At 40.9% G+C, this 16,877-nt stretch overlaps 1 protein-coding gene and 1 long non-coding RNA gene across 3 annotated transcripts; one reads left to right on the top strand and one right to left on the bottom strand.

Annotated features, from left to right (window-relative positions):
* Positions 8,432-15,673, top strand: LOC109819954 (protein-lysine methyltransferase METTL21B). Of its 2 annotated transcripts, none has more exons than XM_020385965.1 (7): positions 8,432-8,585; positions 8,719-8,798; positions 8,930-9,063; positions 10,010-10,152; positions 14,793-14,864; positions 15,016-15,135; positions 15,214-15,673. In XM_020385965.1, the coding sequence occupies exons 1-7, from the start codon at positions 8,510-8,512 to the stop codon at positions 15,375-15,377; spliced, it is 789 nt and encodes a 262-aa protein (XP_020241554.1). In that variant the 5' UTR covers positions 8,432-8,509; the 3' UTR covers positions 15,378-15,673. The 2 variants fall into 2 exon arrangements, with proteins under 2 accessions (XP_020241554.1, XP_020241555.1); XM_020385966.1 differs by having other exon boundaries at positions 8,435-8,585; positions 8,731-8,798.
* LOC109819955 lies at positions 11,084-13,761 on the bottom strand. The gene is made up of 2 exons (XR_002241669.1): positions 12,060-13,761; positions 11,084-11,429 (listed from the first exon to the last, which is right to left on the bottom strand). It is a non-coding gene; the product is annotated as an uncharacterized LOC109819955 (long non-coding RNA).

Here is a 16,877-nt window from a genome sequence, read left to right as displayed (position 1 = left end):
TTTCGAGATCATCTCGTATCGACGTCCCTCTGTTGGTCATGTTGGCGGTGACTCTCGGATGTTCACCGTCTTTGACCGCTATTCTTCTTCGTTGGAAACGCCTATGCCTTGGTTTTGGCGTTTCGACACTAAGTCTCTCGAATACTGAAACCCTGTCAGGGACTGTCTTGACACAGTTGCATTCTGAGAGTACTGCCCGAATAAGCTTCGAGCAAGGACATTGCGCTTCTAATCTTTGAGGGCTCCTCTTTCTGGTTTTATTCGTACCCCCTGCACGATAGTACAGCTCGTCCGTTTGACGGTTGGAGCAACCCATCGTGTGTTGGCACATTCTCCCAGGTATAACGTCGTCGTCATCAGACGACAACATTTCCTTCTGAGGATGGTTTATCTTCTTCGGACCGTCCAGAGTCGCACGCCTTGAAACGCGCCTTTGTGAGCGTGAATCTCCAGCAGGCTCCTGTACTTCTATGCGCAAAGTTGTGCGCTTGGGCGCCGCAATTTTCTCCAAGTGCTGCGGGTTGCGGCGACCTCCAGCATGTGATATTGTTTGGGACTTCTTCATTGGTCCCAAGCGTTCTTGGACTGGAGCTTTACCTCGTTCTTTGGGAATAGGACCGAGGCGCTCCAAAACTGACTTTCTCTCCTGGGATGGTCCTGCAGGATTTCCCGGAGCAGTTGCAGAAATCACCGGCCGTTTGGATTGATTTGCCGAGTGTTGAACCTTTGGCGGTTGCGGGTTTTGCTCCTTAGTCTGAACCACTCCAGACTTCGGCTTCCAAACCTTGCGAGTCGATGGCTGCTTCTCGGCCACCTCACGCTGTAGCTTGCGACGGGCTTCTTCAGCTTTAGCCCGCGCTTGCGCAGATAATGCGCGGCGCTTGCGGATACGTTCCTCCAGTGTCGAGCGGTCCCGTTTGACACGAACCCACTCCATTGTTGATGGCTTGGAGGAACCATCCTTCATTTGCTGTTGAGGCTGTTTGCCTCGTTTGTTCTTCAGATCCGCATGGTAACGGACCCCGTCAACAGACTCCATGGCCTTGGCGAACTGCTTCGCGAGGCGTTGGCGCTGCCTCTGGCGAGCTCTCTTAGAGAGAATCACCACGCCTTCGACGGCGGATTTGACCTGCTTCGAGGCCGGTAGGACTTCACCTGACGCAACTTCGGCGTCGAATGGGGTGAGGTCGTCGTTGGTGGCTTCAACTTCTTCGCACCAACGGACTTTTCTCCTGGAGGAGAACTTCTGAAACTTCTTGGACTTGGGGGAGGAGGTAGATCCAGACGAGGACACGTACTCCTCGTACTTCTGTTGGTCGAACTCATACTCGACCTCCTCCACGACCGGGATCGAGATCCGCGGCTGCGACGCTCCGATCTCAGCAGTGAGATCGGTGGCTCCCACTGTGGTCGCCAGATTGTTCGCGGGGAAAGTTGGTGTTTTCTTCATTATCGATTCCATTGCACTCAGTTAACAACTTTATGCGTTACAAAGAGATCCGGTCTTTTTATAAGATCCGGCTTACAATGAAAATCAAAATAAAACAAAGAAATCAAAATTACAACTTCTCTCTTTTACCGAACAAATCACAAGATCCTGTTATCCGGTCTCTTGCTTCTGTGGGTTGTTTGCCTGCGCCGGGGTTGCTTACCGTGGACCACCGCGTGATCTGGATCCAAGCAGATCTACGACGTATTACGGGTATTATCCCACCAAGGAGATAATAGCCGGGAGGGATCGTTTCACCAAGGAAACGACCGCTCGAATCTCGGGATCTAAGAACCAAGCTTAGATCCGGAGTGTGACGACGTAGATCTGAGGATTAGACTCTCTCGAACTCCTGCCTTTTTCGGTGTGGGTGCTCGCTAAGAATCAAATCCGGGTCTCCAAGTCTTCAAGCCTTCAGATCTCCGAGTTGAGGTGACAATCCGGCAGAGTTTCGGCTCGCTCCAAAGTTTCAGAAGAAGTCCCTCAAATGAACAACCACCCCCCCTATTTATAGCTAGGGTGGTTCGGTTCGGGCCGAGTTCCCCCAGGTGCGCTGGTTTTGTCGTTTTCCGTTGTTTCCGGTTGTTTTGTCCGTTGTTCGGTTGTTTTGTTGATTTGTTGACTTGATTCCGGATTTGGCAGTAAACTCAGTTGGCCGAGCCACCCTGGGGTGGCTCGGCCACCGAGCCACCCTAGGGTGGCTCGGCTTGGGCCGAGCCACCTTAGGGTGGTTCGGTTCGGGCCGAGTTCCCCCAGGTGCGCTGGTTTTGTCGTTTTCCGTTGTTTCCGGTTGTTTTGTCCGTTGTTCGGTTGTTTTGTTGATTTGTTGACTTGATTCCGGATTTGGCAGTAAACTCAGTCGGTGTTTGAGTTCAAATCCACTTTGTTGGAAGACCCGTCGACTCCCCGAACCACTAACGTTGTTCACATGCAGTTCGTTAGCTTTGTAGCCTCTTTAGTTCGTTTCGTTGCTTGAACGTTCGTCGATTTGTCGAATCATCGCGCCGAGCTGTGTCAAGGGACCTATAAGCAGTTTTATACGCCTACAGCCGCGCATAGCCGCGGCAGTTATTAGTGACGCGTAAGCTACAAGGAGCTGCCGCGGTGGTTACTAAATAGTTATACGATGATTTTTTAAAGTCCACGTGGTACCATGATAAAAAAAACGTGTGCTGATGTGGACAAGCAGTTAAACCACGAAAAAAGTGGTTAAAAGTCGTGGGAGAACGGTTTCAAAGAGGATGGAACGTGACTGAAACTGCCTCTTTATCCGCGCCAGCCTACACTGACGCGCTAATAGCCGTGGCAGCGATGGCTGACGCGCCCAAAGGAGGTGTGGTTCGTTAGTTATTTTGTCCCTATTTCAACTGTTGTGCACCCCTATCCCTATAAATACCTTCTTAGACACGAAGCAAAAGAGGGAGAGCAGAATATAGCAGAGAGGCTTGAGCTTTTGGTGACTTGGAGCAGAGAGAGAGTCTTGATTCCTCATAACTGGTTCTAAAGCTCTTAGAGATTCCTAGAGATCTAAGCTCTGACTTGATCTTTGGAAGAGTGAACATCTTACATCGATAAGATATTCGCTTGAAATTCTTACTTCGATAAACGAAGGAAGAGTCTCTCAAGCTCTTTCACGATCTGTGAATTGGTGGTCTACGAGTCAAAGCACTCCCGGCACAGGCAAAGTCCCACAAAGCAAAAGTCGATAAACGATTTTTGTGTTATTTTCTCGAAAGTTATAATTTTCTTATTTTTTTTATTGTATTTCATTGTAAACGACTGAAGTTTAATGGAATTATCAATGGAAATGACTTTTGAAGAAAACAGACATAACATTTTCTGGTAGGGTGGCCCAGGAACCTATGATAACGGCAGTAATTAGGGTCATCGACTTTTCCTGCCTCATTCGGCTTCCTGATTTCGGGAAGCTACAGCTTGTTGTTCTTCCAAAGTAACTGGAACAGGGTGTCCACATGCTCTTCCTTAAACGAATACTGCTTGGGTGCTCTTTGCGGGTTCGGTGTCTTGTTTTGCTTAGCCGGTGATGCCCGTGTATTGGTGTCGGCAGCCAGAGTCTCTTTCCCCTTGGATCGAGGAGCATTATGTTGGTTGCGCTGTTGCTGCAGTTTCGGTTGGGGAATTTCTTCAGCCTTGACACGAGCAACGATTTCTTCGGCTTGTTCTTCCTACGAAACCAGCTATCTCCAGGAGCAATATTCCTCCACCCCCATCTGGGCGAGGAGCTGGGTCTGTAAGTTGTGCCTGCAAGTCTCAACCAAAGTTGATTGAGTCATACCTGATGGGCACCGCAGTGCCATGCTGCGGAATCTCTCAACATACGTCTTGATAGACTCTCCTTTCCTTTGTTTAGTAGCTAGAAGATTCAGGACTGAAACTTCTGTGTCGTCCTTAAAGAACTTGGCTAAGAAAAGCCTTTCTAGATCTACCCATTTCTGGATAGATCCGGCAGGCAATTTCATGAACCACTCGAAAGCGACACCCTTGAGAGTGCCGATGACCAAACGGGTCAGGATGGCGTCGTTCGCTACCACATCTCCAATTTGAGACTTGAAGTAGTAGATGTGCTGATTCGGCGAACCTGTGCCATCGAACGGTTGTAAGGTTGGAGCCTTAAACTTCGATGGATAGGGTGATGTCTCCTATTCAGCGGGGTAAGATCGTATTACCCCTTCTTCACGGAGCTCGCTTCTGTTGGTGATTGTGTTGAGGCGAGCTTCTAGATCGTCCACCTTAGTGGACTGAGGGTGCAATTCTTTTTCCGTCTCCTTCTCATTTTCAGAAGAAGATTCTATGTTCTGAGCCTCATGATCCGAATGCTCAGGTGCTTTTTGCTTTCCCTTGGATATTGTCCTCCGGGAAGATTCCGGTCTTTGGCCTTTTTCAGCAAGGAGCCGGGCCAACATATCATTCATCTGAAGAAGAGTCTCTTGTTGTGTCTGGAGCAAGATGTGATGTTCGTCAACTCTCTTGGCTAAATCTTCGGGGTTTCCCGTCATGTAAACGGAAACCTCTCGTGCCACAATGGAGCTTGAAGATTGAGATTCGGCAATAGCCAAATTTTCATCATCAGAAATAATCCCCTTGGCCAACCTTTGATAATCGACCGAGCGGATAGCTCCTATTCGAGTCCGAGTATGTCGGTATACTCCTTCAAATTCGTCACAAATTTTCTGAACGGTCGGGGAATGACTTCTTTGCGACTCGTCAGAACTAGGATGCGGGGCTTTCCCTCTGCCGATCACGTTGATAGTGACCTGAGGATATTCAGCTTCAGAAACCTTCTTCTTCTGATGATGTCGTCGCTTGGTAGGTCTGGCGACGTCAGCCACTCTGTCAAACACAGACTTGCGAGGCTCAGGTGTACAGTAGTGGCATTCTGAAAGGACTACTGATATAAGCCGCTCACACTGGAATGAATGAGCTGCTTGATGAGTTGGTCTTCCTTTCGATAACAATTCTCACAAGTCAGACACCTGAGAGAGATCTTTTTCTGAGCGTGAGGAAGGAGATGGCACCCCCTGTTCTTGAGAGGGTAAGACGGATTCTCGTCGAACATGGATTTTAAACCCATGTTGACCTTTTTGAACTTGATGGACCGCTTGAGGGTCGCGTTCTTAAAGAGAAACGCGAGGGTCGCGTTTGGATTTGTAAACATTAGGCCGAGGCCTATGTTTAAATGATGAAACAGACCCCTGAGGGTCATATTTTGGTTGAACGCACCCCTGAGGGTCGCGTTTGGTTGTTAAAACAGACTTTTGAGGGTCATGTTTTGTTTGAACGCACACATGAGGTGTGCGTTTATCTTCGGCAGCGCCTTTCTGAGGGCTGCATTTTGAAGGAATAACGCGCCACTGAGGGTCGCATTTCAGCTGTATTAGCCGAGGCTCGTAGTTGGGCTCATTGCCGCGAAGCGTGCTTTCCGTGGTGGAAACGCTGTGCTCGGGCAAAGCCTCTAAAACGCGATCTTCGCGTTGGGCACGAATCCGACTTTCTCGAAGATGTGCACGTCGTATAGATCTTATCCGTCTTCGAGCGGCATTCTTTTTGGCTTGTTTCAAAGCCCTGGCAGCAGCGTCGTTGGCGTTTATGGAGCTCGTCTCCTCTATAGGCAGTTTATGGCCTGTAGCACGTTGTGTTGACGTGGATGTGGGATGTTCAACTCGTTGTACTAGTCCGGCAGAGGCTAAGCCCGCTCCTGAGGTAGAGGGGCTGTTCGGCGCATTTTGACCAAATGAGAGGACTTTCTTTGACGTTTCAACAACAGGTTTGATCTCTTTGGAGATCTTGCGGACGTCACGCCTGGCCTTGGGGCTAAGCGATCCAGAGGAGAGGGCTTCCTCGTATTTTGCTTGGTCAAACTCCACGACGAGAGTTTCAACAGTTGTTCCCATGAGGTGGACGTCGGATTGCGCCACAACTTCTTCGTCAGAAAAGCTCGTCCCCAGCGAAGTCGTCATCTTTTATTTGTGGAAAAAATTTACAGTAAAAGAAATGAAAGAAAATTGATTTGTATTCCTTTAATCTCAGTTACAATTGGATTTCCTGATTACAAAAGAGAAGAGAATGATCTGGATTCTCCCCTTTGTTTAAAACTGGATTCTTCTTGGTAGCGATGGAGTGCCTCCTTCGAATGCTTACGTCGAATTTGCTCTCCGTTGACGATCCGACCGTCTTGTATCTCGTGGGAACAATGAACTTCTGTGGTAAGTTTGAGGAATAACTCTTAAGGAGTTTTAGAACTCAGAACGAGCTAGAACTCTGTGAAAAGAGTTGTTAGAACCGAATGATCGGTTAATAAGCCAAATAGATTTGTTTTTTGCTAAAGAATCCGATCTCTTAACCGCCAAGAACTCTACTGATTTTGTAGATGATTTGATCTTCCAAATCTAGCCGAACTCCCTCTTCAATCTGAACTCCGTGCGGTTTAGATCTCCAAAATCTTCAATCTCCAGCACCCAATCGGTTGAGTTTGTTGAGGTTTTATATGTGGATAAGAGGTTGTAACTGCCCTCTAAATCCGCTCCTAAGTGGGCGTGATTTCCTCAGATCGTGGGGAAAACGGTTCTGAAACCGTTCGACTCGTGTTTGAATAAGTCAAACGCCTAATTTAGCGTTCAGGACCCTAACTTCGCGTCTTAGAATTGAGACGCGGAGTTGGGTGTTGACTGAACGTCAAAAATGCGAGGGCCGCTCGCATTTTGCTTGTTGCAGCTTGAAAACGCGGGGGTCGCCTGAATTTCAAGAATTGTAACGCGAAGATGAGTTCCGCGTTTTAAAAAGGGTTAATTGACTTGTAACCTCTTCTGTAAAGCGTTGCAAGGACCATTGTTCAGTAATTCTCGCTTTAGCTGTTGTGGGGTGTGAAAGTCGTCAGATTGTAACTCTCACTGTTGATTATGAAGACTACTGAATAGAATTTTTATTAGTTGTCGGTAGTATCGTTGAAATGAACTCTTCTCGATCTATGTGAAAAGTTCTTCATTTGCAGCTTGTATTTGTTGACATGAAAGTCATCTGATTGTAACTTTTATTATTGAAGCTCGATAGGGATCAGCTATCTATTGTGATTTTTAGACAGCCTACATTAATATTGAAAGTTTTTTATGCAGCTCTCAAGTGGAGCTTGGAAAAGGAAATTACACTTTATTTTGGCTTGACAAGTGGGTAGGCTCATTTACTCTTGCAACTCTTTTTCCATCTTTAGTTGCTATTTCATCCTTTCCTTTTGCTACTGTTAGTAGCATGAGGAAAAAAGAAAATAATATGTGAAGATGGGTTGTCAAATTTAAGAGACAGTTAACTGGGATTTTTGTTTCCCAGTTTTTTTCTTTGATGAATTTGCTTAATTCCATTTCTATAGAGCAAAATAAAGACAAAAGAAAATGGTTGTGGGAGACAAAAGAGAGCTTCATAGTAAAATCTTTCTATCAATTTTTAATTGATGGAGGTTTGAGGTATGATTGTATAAATCTTTGGAAGTTCCCTATTCCTTTAAAAGTGAAGTTCCTTGTCTGGTTAGTTCTAAGACAGAGTTTGAATACAAAAGATATACTGGAAAAAAAAGGAATTCATTTGGAAAATGTTTGTTGTTTATGCTCTAAATTGGAAGAGAATCATACACATTTATTCATCAAGTGAGTTTGTTTACTCAATATGGAGATCAATTCAATTCAAACTAGAAACTGAAGATAATTTTAATTTTGGATCCGTAAAAGAAGTATGGCTCAACTGGGAAGTTGGTGATGATGAGAATTGCAAAATGAAAAGAGATGTTTTTATTTGTTCTCTAGTTTGGTGTGTATGGCAGTAGCGCAATGACATACTTTTTTCTAATAAAAGGAAGAGGTCTCTTGAGCTTTTAAACAAAATCATGACTTTCTCAACCTTTTGGCTAGGTTCTAAGATTGCTTCTGCTCAGGCTACCAGACTTTAGGAAAGAAGACGGAAGAGGATTGCTGATAGTCTGCAAGTGGTTGGAGCTACTAGAAGAAAAAACAGAGATTTGGTGAATGCGGTGATCCAGCTCGAATGATTTGTAATCAGCTCAGTCTTGATTTTGTCCTCTGTTTGATCTTTAAAACTTTTTTAAAGTTGAATTTGGTTTACTTTTGATTTTTATTAACACCTATTACGTTCATATCCTTGTGGAGGGATGTACGGTTGGGTACAGAGTGGTGTTTCTTTTGCATACTTTGTAGTTTTTTGTAGTGAACTTCAATACACACTTTTGGTTGGGAGTGTGTAGGTTTATGTAACAATCACTTTTGTTAATATTTAGCTGGTCGGATTACCTTTGTGGTAATCCATCCTTTTTCTCGAAAAAAAAAAGAGTTGAAGGAATCATGGGGAGTGGACCTCAACCCGGCCCGCTTAATGAGAAATCGGATTCGGGTGGGATAAGCGCATCCGAAGCTTTGAGCCCTAGTCTCGTCGTTTCCAAGGAGAGAGCAGACTTGGATTCTAACCCACAGCAGCGGCTTTAGCAGAGCGTGGAAGGCGATGGATGCTGCTCTCTTCTCCCCTTCTTCTCTCTTCCAAGAAACAGATGGTGAAGATGGAGCAGACACTGTGGAAGGTAACAGCTGCTGCCGTCATTGTTTTTTTTTTTTTGGTCTTAATTTATTCTTTTCTTTTCTTTTTTTCCCCTTCAAAATTCCTCCCTTTTTATTGTTATGTTGCTCATTCAATGACCATTTTTGTTGTGGTAGTGACTACGACAGAGAGGGAAGAAGGGATCGGAGATGTTGGGTCGCATGTGGCGGAGAGAAGGCATTCTTTCCCCGGAATGGTACGTACAGACTGTCGTATGTACATGTTAAATACTAAAACTGAATCCGATCTCAACCACCTGAATATTTTTTTGCCCCCCAAGCTTTGCTGTGCTCCAAAAATTCATCTCTGATATCGATGCACTTGCAGGAGCTGATGATTCGAGAATTTTCATTTCATTATTTAAATGCCAATTTGCTTTGGCCGGGGACTTTTACCTTCAGCGAATGGTTAGTTCAAAATCAATTTCTTTTACAAGGACAGCGTATCCTGGAACTTGGGAGGTAAGCATACTACTTGAGGGAAAAATAATAATAATTTCTTTGCCTTTCAGCTTGTTTCCTATTGCGAAGGATAAGGAACCGAAACATTATTCTTCGCTTGAGTTCACTACTTACTATATCTGATATTCATGTTATGATTTAATTTTTTTTTTTTTTTTGAAAGGCTTCCTTTCTCTTCGGATGAAACTATAACTCAACAGGACTGTAGGTAGTTTGATCTACGTGGGGATGGCTGACAATACCTTTCATTTTCTTTTCCTTTCTTTTCTTTATTGAAATTAGATTTGGTTCCAGCTGATTGGGGGCTAGTTTCTGATTTGCAATTGCCCCGAGGGCCGTTCTTCACCCACTTCAATCACCAGACGCTTCAGGCTTAATATGTAATTGAGAACTACCTATTAGTATATCAAAGTAACTTAAATTTCTAATCTTCTCTACCCCACCATTTCTTCTTCAACTCTCTAGTGAGGAAGCCACTAATAGCTTAGTGCCTCAAAATTCTACACGGATGATCTATGCCAACATTACCCATGTCTTTTGACTCTTTGTAAGTTGGTTTAGAAATACTTGAAAACACATAGCATTTCATAGCCTTCCTATAATCGATGGAGATCCTTCCTACGAGTCCTTAAAGGATATATATTTGTCCCTTTCTCGGTTAAATATAAGCCTCTAAGGACGGATATGAACCATAAAGAGTTGTTTATGTAGTTTCATCATATTTAATAACTAGTTGCTTACACACGCCGCTGGTGACCCATTGGGCGGTTCCAATATGGCTCCCACAATCTTAGGTTCAATTCCAAGCTGGTTTGTCAAATAATAATAATAATAATGATTAGCCTTTAGAATCTCAGTATGCATGATTGATCTTGTACAAACTGCTTCCTCTTTATTTTTGGTTGTCTTAAATAAAAATGTTGAAATGATCTTCTTATTCTTGTAGCGGTACTGGAGCTTTAGCCATCTTTCTCCGGATATCTTTTGGAGTTAACATCACAACATCAGATTTTGATGACGAGGAGATTGAAGAAAACATAGCTTACAATTGCAGAATTAATGAGTTAGATGTGCTGCCACATGTCAGGCGTAAGATTTTCTTGCTTGGAAGACCTGTATTTTATGGACTTATGTTCTTTGGGAAAGATGTCGAGTAGAATCCTTCTAATTGAATATACTAAGGGGGTGTTTGTTTTGGGTGGGAACCCTTTCAAAGGGTTGGAAAGGCTCTGACACGGTCAAAAAGTATCCAAAAAATAGTTGCCAAGGGTTTCCATTTCTTGTGCTTGTTTCACCAAAAGTTTTTAAGAAATATTTTCTTAAAAGTGAGGAAAACACCACTTTTTGCAAGGAAACTAATTCCTCTTCAAAAGTAATGAAATGGGGAGGAAAAGGTTGTAAATGTGGGTTTTTAATGTTTAAATAATGGATGATATGGGAAGTTGTTAAGATATAATAGTTAAATAATGAGAGATGTTTTCATCTCAATTGGTTTCTTGTTTTTGGCTTTTGAACCAAATAAATAGGGATGTTAAATGGGTGGGTTTGGGTGTTAAATGAGCGGGCCATAAATGGGCGGGCATGTTTTGCCCATTTACCCATTTATGGCCCATTTAACATTTTCTAAATGGGCGGGTTTTTGCCCGCCCATTTAATAAACGGGCCGCCCAATTGCCCATTTAACTATAGTAGCTATATGTATATAATACTTTTGGGGTGTTTTTTGTAAACTTTTAGGGAGCTTTTTGTAAACTATTGTGGGTTTTTTGCAAACTTTTTTGGGGCTTTTTGCTAACTTGTTGGGGCTTTTGATAAAATACTAACAAAGATAGGAACATAAACAAAGATAAACAAACAAAGGCAAACAAGTTCATGATTGAAACATTTACAAGCATGGATAAAAGTTCAGACCTCACACATTTACAAAATTAACTTCAAATTTCCAAACCAAAAACCAAAAGATCAATAACAACAATATTGCGAGAATATTTAAATGAATTAAGATAGAAAACACAAGGTATGCAAGGATCTGTATAAGATCAATAACTTGATATAAATGCCATCATAACTACCAGCAACACGATCACGATTAGTAAAGACAATCTACTTAATTACTTGATAAACTAGAAGAGTAGTAAGTTCGTCTATAAACAAAATAGTAGAACAACCATAGTCCACTTATTTCCCATCTTTCAAATGTTCAGGCATGAACAGGATCATGACAGAAGAAAGAAAAGACCAGGAAACAAACATAACACTCAGTTGGACTCAATAGCAACATTAAAAGTACTGTAGCAAGCCTCATATGTGCGTCTTCATAGCAAGGGTTAGAATCCTAAATCACCATAGAGACCTCAATATTTCCCCTGCATCAATCATCCATAGAATTAGTTAATTTTGTCACAAACGTATGATATTGTCATAATAATGAAACACTAGATAGCAAGATGCAATCTTTGGGAACCAGGGGACTAAAGATCAGCTAAATACACAAAGAACTTATCAGATACGTAATCATATAACAAAATTATGGTTTTACGAGAACAGGAAACAGGATAGTAAATACAGGAACCAGAGCCAAGAGACCTGTAGCCTTCGAAAAATTGTGATGAGCATAGTTTTGTAAATACTCTTCATTCATTAGACTGATCGTCAAAAAATATGAACCTACAAATTTGTAACACATTTAACAAAAACCCAAAACAACTCAGAACAATTTGTAACACAACAAGTACACTAATGGCATCTACGGATGCTCGGAAAGGTTCAAACCATAGCAAATTGTTGCTCAAGTGCATTATATAAGAAGGCTATCTACCAATGGATACTTGATAATTAGCATCATCACGAAATCATTCGTTTGAAAATGTATGGCAAAATGTCAACAACTGAATCGACTAATCTAAATAATGCAAGATTTGACACTATAGCATGGTCAAGTCCACAAAGCTAACCTATCAAAAGTAACACTAAATAAGAAAAATAATAGACATTACCACTCACAAACTTTAGCTTCTAGTCTTCCAAATCCCTCAAGCTTCAGTTTGTAACCTGTCATCTGAAACACAAATCCACATTACATTTTTTTTTGGGTCAAAAATCCACATTACATTATTTACACAATGACTGTCATCACTCATGTGCCTAGAAAATAATGAATTTTAGAAAACACCATAATTATTAAGGTGGTCATTAGTAAATTCATGTATTGTTTCCACTTGCAAGCCAATGATTATACATAATACTTCCTAAATCTGCTCTAAATTGAAACCACTCGTTTGATGTCCCCATGGATGTTATTGTTTCAACTTCATTCTTTTCATTTTGTTCTCCTTCTTCCACCTCATATTCTTCTAGCTTATCAATTTCAAATGGATCATTTTTCAATTCAGTTCTAATAAAGTTATATAGCAGAACACACCCCACGATAATTATATTATAGACTTTTGGAAATCTAACAATCGAACATGGCTCATATAATGAAAAGGAAATACCAGCATGTAACAGAGTTTCATGCCAGGAATGTCTTTCATGATAACCATTTGTAGCATGCCAAACGCATGCTACATAAATATCCTTGGTGTTACATGGACAAAGGTATATCAGACAATAGGACACCATATCCTTGGACATGGACAAAGGTAAAATTTTAAGCATTTGATGCCAGAATGTAAGAGAGTTTCGTGCCAGAATTGTCTTTCATGATGACCTTTTGTAGCATGCCAAATGTATGAAAATCGAATGGGAAGTGATATTTCCAACAGATAAGAAGGGTAAGAAGAAGCATAAAAGAACTCGAAGTGGTTAAAAAACACAACATAGTCCGAGGAGCAAAAAAAACACACCACCAGAGGACTTACCACCGCTATGATCAGTAGCTGGTCTGATAGCATGAACAGAAACATTGGGACCGAGAATAACCCATAATCGATAACTAGAAACAATACCTATTAACTATCTTATAATTACGACCTATTCCTAATGTCCTGCAAGCTCGGGGTCAGCTTTTACTATGAAATAGCATCCAAACAAATAGTGGTAAAAAAAACTATTACAATGAGAATGTCTCACACCTTGCTCTACACGCACAAAAAGGATACATCCTCATGTACACTTTCTAAAATCGATTTTGGATGGATATTCATACACTTGACAAACCAGTGATCCATGAACAAGTAACACCACTGAAATACAAAATATCTGGACAAACTTAGGGGTTTACCATCGTTCTAAGGATGAGGAGGTGGTTGGACATAAGAAGAGATCGAATGCTGAGAGCATTATTTACATTGGAAAGGCTGATATCAAAATAACAAACAATAAATAGAGCAACAATCCATATCATCCCTTAAACTAGCCTACAAAATACCGCTATGCATTTGGAATAGAAACAAAACTCAATTACCAAATATTTCTGACGTTGAGGCTTCTTAAATGCCACCCAACCTAAATCTCATAAAAATTCCCACATATTTCAGATCAAGTGAATAACCTTTTTTCCCCCCGCTTCTTACAATAAACAATTTAAAATAAGTAACTATGGAAATGCCCCCATCAGTCAAAATGCCTAAACCATCACTAAACAATTCCAATTTGACTTTGAGAGAGTCATAGATTAAAAGCGCGCACCTTAATCTTGTCATAATCCTGATCCCAGCTGAACTTATCAAGCGCCACGTATTTCAAAGCGCTCGAAGCGGCCTGCTCAGAGACTCAGAGAGAGAAACGAAGGGATTTTAGGGTTTTGTTTTGGGAATAAGGGCGGGTGGGCGGGCGGGCGGGCGGGTATAGAATGCCCATTTAGCACCCGTTTAATTGGATGTAAAATGGACCCGCCCATTTAGACCCATTTAATTAAATGGGTGGGTGTTGGGCGGGCTAAATAATGGGTGGGCCAGATGGGTAAATGGGTATGGGCATAAATTGCCTTCCCTACAAATAAACGAATGAGATAGAAAACATTTCCTTTCCATGTTTCCATGCCGAAACTAACAAAAAAATTGCTTATTTCCATGTTTCCATGCCGAAACTAACAAAAAAATTGCTTACTTGAAACACATGGAAAGGAGTGGAAATAGGTTTTTTACTACCAGAAAGGGTTTCCTTTTTTCCCGGAAATGAAACAAACATGCCCTAGGTTGAAGACATTCTCCATTCAAGTTGCCTGACAACATTTAGAATTATTTCTATAAACAAAAATTAATCAAGCTTTTTTATTCATTAAGTGGAGACACAAAGTGGATGGTCTAATAGTGAGTTGCTTAGTTTCAGTGTCTATAGTATTTGAGATCTAACTAAGCTTGGTGGAAATGGTTTAAGGGTCTAAATTATGATAAAATAATTGGATCAAGAATTTGTATGTATAACCGCATCTTTAAGCAACATGTCACTGTTGATTGTTGTTTTGGTAGTTAATAACAAATTTAATACACTTGCTTCTTGGGTGTTCTATATAATGCGGATCAATTTTAACGGAGTGGATCTTTTAGTTCACTGATCTTCCCCATCCTTTTGAAAAGAAGCAAGGTAACTCTCTTTCTATGTAGATAAGTTGAATGATCCTCCCAATCCTTTTGAAGCCATTCGAGCCAAATTGACAGTCTCTTTCTATGTTGATGCGTGTGTGTATATATATCATCATTTTCAATTCTTTTCCTTTTTCTTTCTCAAATATATGCTCCTTTTCAACATGCTATTTTCACATGTATTTGTCCGATTTCTTTTTTCAGATTCATGGGGGGATGTCTTTCCAACTGCGGAGCCCGATTGGGATTTGATTATTGCTAGCGATATTTTATTATGTAAGGTCTTATTGCCTTTAGCCATATTTTATTATGTAAGGTCTTATTGCCTTTAGCGATATTTTATTATGTAAGGTCTTATTGCCTTTCTCATACATTAGTTTTCCAAGAGTAGCTTTAATGTGCTTGTATGCTTCTTTGCTGTTTGTAGATGTGAAACAGTACCCGAAATTGATAAAAACCCTGTGCTTTCTCCTCAGTTCCCGCAAACCAAGAGATAACAGGGCAGCTGCTGGTAGTTCTCAATGTAACCAAAGTGTAACAATATCAGGTAACAATCATGTAGAACATGGGTAATTTAGTGATTGATAAGGACATGAATGACACAGAGCCTCTACTGTTGCTGCAGGAAAGCAAATACAATTGCAGCAGCCATTTTTCTTGATGAGCTGGCGGCGCCGTATCGGCAAAGATGATGAACTATTCTTCTCCGGATGTGAGGATGCTGGTCTGGTAACTGAACACCTAGGATCTCGAGTGTACTACATCAGGCCTAGAAGGCTTAATGGCTAAAAGGCCAGTTGCGCTAGCATCAATAATAACACCAAGAGTTATGGTACCAATCACCGACACGGATATGATCATATTGTGATTTGAGACGAAGCCAATTTCATAGATAACATATGTAATGTACTTTGAGCCGTCAGTTACCATTTTACTTGCTGAGGTGTGAGTGATCAGTAAGTAGTAGGTGTCTTGTTCCTCTTGATATTATTTTTATGTTTTCACCATAAATTTTCTTCCTTCCTCTCGTGAAATATTTCAGTCCAGCAGATGGATAATTAATCCCGTTCTTACTTGTTGCATGAGTTTCAGCACCTACTATCGTTGATGTGGAATCGCCTAATCTCATGGTCGATGATGCTTAATTTTGTTACATTAATTCCATCAGCGGTACGGTCCTAACCTCTTCCCAGCGTGCACGGCGGGCTTGGGTCCCCTTATTTGCGATGGTATTTAAGTGGGAAAAACCAGCTATCGAAGCCTTATTCCTTGTTCTTTTCTTTTTTTTGCCTTATTAACAAGAAGAGAAATTAATTGTACCTATCCATGGTTCCGATTTTGCCTGTTTTAGGCTGAGGGGGTGTTTGGTTCAATTTTTAGAAATTATAGGAAATGTTTTCTACCTAAAATATGATTTCCTTGTATTTCTTAAAAAAATTATAGGAAAAGTTTTGAGAAATAAAAAAGTACCAATTTTCTTGTTTTTTGTACTTTGCTTGTTTGGTTCAAAACAAGAAAATAACTCATAACTTTATAGAAAATAACAAGATTTGGTAGGTTTTTAATTAAATATGGTATGTGTCAGATTTCTGGTGATTTCCTCTCATTTTGAGAGGAAATTGTTTTTTGTAAAATTTGGTAGGTTTTGATATTTTATAGAAAATATTTCTGTAAATTTTTTGTTGAACCAAACACAATTTATAGAAATCTCTGAAAAACTTTTAATTATAAATTTGCCATTGTCAGATGTTTTGAGAAAAGTTTTTTCAAAAAGTGTACAACCAAACAGCCCCGAGCCACAAAAAAAAAAGGATCAATCTTTCTATATTTTATCAGAGCCAGGAGAAGAAAGAAGAAGAGAAGTTGTTGGAAGAAGGATAATAAGAAAAAGCAAACAATAACAAATGAAGGGAGGAAAAAAAAACTGCTCTTGATCTTTTTATATTTTTTTTTTCTTGCATACTTTTTTTTTCTCTTGTGTGGTAGTGACTTCCCAACATCTTCTCCTAGAGTGTTATTTTATAGAGAGATGGAAATTGATTATTATCACATTTTAGTTCAAACATACTTAGTTGGAAGCTCTTTTCTAGCTATTAACATGCATGTTACTCTCTTATGTTCTCTTTTACAAAAAAATTTGGGCTAAGACCCTTATCTCAAAAACCAAAAAAAGAAAAAAAAGGGAAATAATTTTATGAATGTTATTCAATAACAAAGAGCATAGTATGCGTATAAGAAAATTCATCCGAAATCGGGTGGGACTTGTTTCATGCTGCTTTGAGTTTACAG

The sequence above is a fragment of the Asparagus officinalis genome, chromosome 8 (assembly GCF_001876935.1).
Source record: "Asparagus officinalis chromosome 8, Aspof.V1, whole genome shotgun sequence".
In the NCBI taxonomy this organism is placed as follows: domain Eukaryota; kingdom Viridiplantae; phylum Streptophyta; class Magnoliopsida; order Asparagales; family Asparagaceae; genus Asparagus; species Asparagus officinalis.
The sequence above is the reverse complement of the archived record's forward strand: the minus strand, read 5'-3'. Positions and strand labels throughout refer to the sequence as shown.

Coding starts and splice junctions, on each gene's coding strand:
- LOC109819954 (XM_020385965.1), top strand. CDS start 8,510: ATGGATGCTGCTCTCTTCTCCCCTTCTTCTCTCTTCCAAGAAACAGAT. Junction 9,064..10,009: donor CGTATCCTGGAACTTGGGAG/GTAAGCATACTA, acceptor TTATTCTTGTAG/CGGTACTGGAGCTTTAGCCA. Junction 14,865..15,015: donor TGCTAGCGATATTTTATTAT/GTAAGGTCTTAT, acceptor TGCTGTTTGTAG/ATGTGAAACAGTACCCGAAA.